Here is a 2,458-nt window from a genome sequence, read left to right as displayed (position 1 = left end):
CTGGTGCCCTGGGCTGCTGCGAGGTGAGAGTCTAGAGCAAAGAAGGGAGCCCCGAGCTTGGGCCTGCTGCTGGGAGCGTGGGACACACACTTGTCTTCTCCAGCTCAGGGCCTCCGTTGGGGGTCCTCAGCCAAGTCCTGCCACGCCCCAGGCCTCAGAGCCACAGGGGCGTCCCAGCAGTGACAGCAGGAAGACCCTGACAGTGTCCAGGAAGGGCGGTGGGGCTTGGCCTTCACCCGGGCACTGCGGGTTGGTGGGACTTCCCGTGGGCAGATGGTCCCCGCCGGACGGCCCTGTCCTGAGAGCACCCCACGGAGCCTACCTCCTGACTGTCCCCAGCACCCTTTTTGAGATCATGCTGCCCACACAAGGGTTTGCTTGTTGGTGTGGAGGGGAAACCAAGGCCCTGCCTTCTGCCCGGAGACAGAGGGACAAAGCCCAAAGCCCCAAGGATCAGTCAAGCCGTGGCATGTGTCTGGCAGCCACGACGAGGGTTAGACGCCACAGGGAAGGAAGTGAGCCTGTAGCCCTGTGACCCGGACACAGGAGGGAACCTTTGTAAAGGAAGCACGGGCTTTTGGAGGTGATGATAAGTTCATGGTGTTCATTGTGGTGACGGTTTCACGGGTGTGTCCTTACCTCCAAAGTCATCGGGAGTAGACATTAGGTTTGTTGTATGCCATTCATACCTCCATAAAGTGGTTGAAAAGGAAAAAGAAAAAGAAATGTTTTTTTTTTTGTCTTTTTTTTTTTTTTTTNAAGTCCTGCCACGCCCCAGGCCTCAGAGCCACAGGGGCGTCCCAGCAGTGACAGCAGGAAGACCCTGACAGTGTCCAGGAAGGGCGGTGGGGCTTGGCCTTCACCCGGGCACTGCGGGTTGGTGGGACTTCCCGTGGGCAGATGGTCCCCGCCGGACGGCCCTGTCCTGAGAGCACCCCACGGAGCCTACCTCCTGACTGTCCCCAGCACCCTTTTTGAGATCATGCTGCCCACACAAGGGTTTGCTTGTTGGTGTGGAGGGGAAACCAAGGCCCTGCCTTCTGCCCGGAGACAGAGGGACAAAGCCCAAAGCCCCAAGGATCAGTCAAGCCGTGGCATGTGTCTGGCAGCCACGACGAGGGTTAGACGCCACAGGGAAGCAAGTGAGCCTGTAGCCCTGTGACCCGGACACAGGAGGGAACCTTTGTAAAGGAAGCACGGGCTTTTGGAGGTGATGATAAGTTCATGGTGTTCACTGTGGTGACGGTTTCACGGGTGTGTCCTTACCTCCAAAGTCATCGGGAGTAGACATTAGGTTTGTTATATGCCACTCATACCTCCATAAAGTGGTTGAAAAGAAAAAAGAAAAAGAAATGTTTTAAATTACGTATTTTTTTAATGCGAGAGCGGGCCTGCAGCACCTGCCTGGGGCGTGACTGTGACGTTAGACAGACTGACGCCTCCAGGCCCCCAGGAGCCCGGCCGCTGGGAGGGGCTTCCCCCTGCATGTGGGACAGTCACACAGAATCCACTGGCAGGTTACAATAGCCAGGCCGGGGCAGCTCCGCCCTGCACTCAGAGGGCACAGGTCAGCCATCTGGAAGGGGCAGGGCCCGCAGGCAGGGGACAGAGGCGGGCATGAGGGTGCTTGAGCTGGGACCCGTGGGCGTCCCCTCCTCCAGCAGGGCCAGCTGCTGCGGTCCCACCCGCCCTCCTGGCTCCCCCAGGGCCTGACCTCGGCCCCTCTGCTGCAGCTGGGCGAGGCGTCCCAGGTGGAGACCGTGTCGGAGGAGAACAGGAGCCTGGTGTGGGTTCTGCTGAAGCAGCTGCGGCCCGGCATGGACCTGTCCCGCGTGGCGCTGCCCACCTTCGTGCTGGAGCCCCGCTCCTTCCTCAGCAAGCTCTCCGACTATTACTGCCACGCCGACCTGCTCTCCAGGTGAGCACCACGCCAGGAGGAGGGAGCCCCGCAGCCCCTGCCTACCCCACGAGGGTTCCAGAGTCCCCCACATGCTTCCCCGGGGCCCAGGCTGAGCTCGGTCCACTGTGCCGGCTGGCTTTGGCCTCCACAGTGGCCCAGTCTCCACGACCAGCCCCAGAAGAGCAGGTGGAGGGGGAGGGTCAGGGAGGTGGTGCAGTCACTGTCACTGGAGCCATTGATGGTGAGCGTGGACCTCCTGTCCCCCTGCGCCCTGTCATTGGCACCCTCAAGCTGAACAGGGTGGGCTGCAGAAGCAGGCAAGCGGGCTGTATGCTCAGGAGCCAGTGAGGGCAGGGGCATCCGGGGAGACTTCCTGGAGGTGGGGACATCCTGGCAGCCCCAAGCCTGCAGCTCCCTCTCTGCTCCAGCATGGCACTTTATGGTTACGTGGAGAACCCACTTCCCCAGGGTAGGGACCAGGGGTGTCCAGAGTACCCGCGCCTGGTGGCCTGTTTCCAGATGAGTGGAGGGACGTCGGGATGGTGGAAGGAGGGGTCA

At 61.1% G+C, this 2,458-nt stretch overlaps 1 protein-coding gene across 1 annotated transcript in view; it reads left to right on the top strand.

Moving 5' to 3' along the window:
• Nucleotides 1-1,706: 1,706 nt before the first annotated feature.
• Nucleotides 1,707-2,458, top strand: part of OSBPL5 (oxysterol binding protein-like 5) — a gene marked incomplete at its 5' end in the record, with an annotated part of 18,858 nt that continues 18,106 nt past the window's right edge. The window contains 1 exon segment of the mRNA XM_008584190.1: nt 1,707-1,991. Within this exon segment, the coding sequence (XP_008582412.1) occupies nt 1,707-1,991 (285 nt within the window).

This window comes from Galeopterus variegatus, unplaced genomic scaffold, assembly GCF_000696425.1.
Source record: "Galeopterus variegatus unplaced genomic scaffold, G_variegatus-3.0.2 Scaffold3170, whole genome shotgun sequence".
NCBI classification, from domain to species: Eukaryota; Metazoa; Chordata; class Mammalia; order Dermoptera; family Cynocephalidae; genus Galeopterus; species Galeopterus variegatus.
Note: the sequence above shows the minus strand (reverse complement) of the source record. Positions and strands in the feature narration are given on the sequence as shown.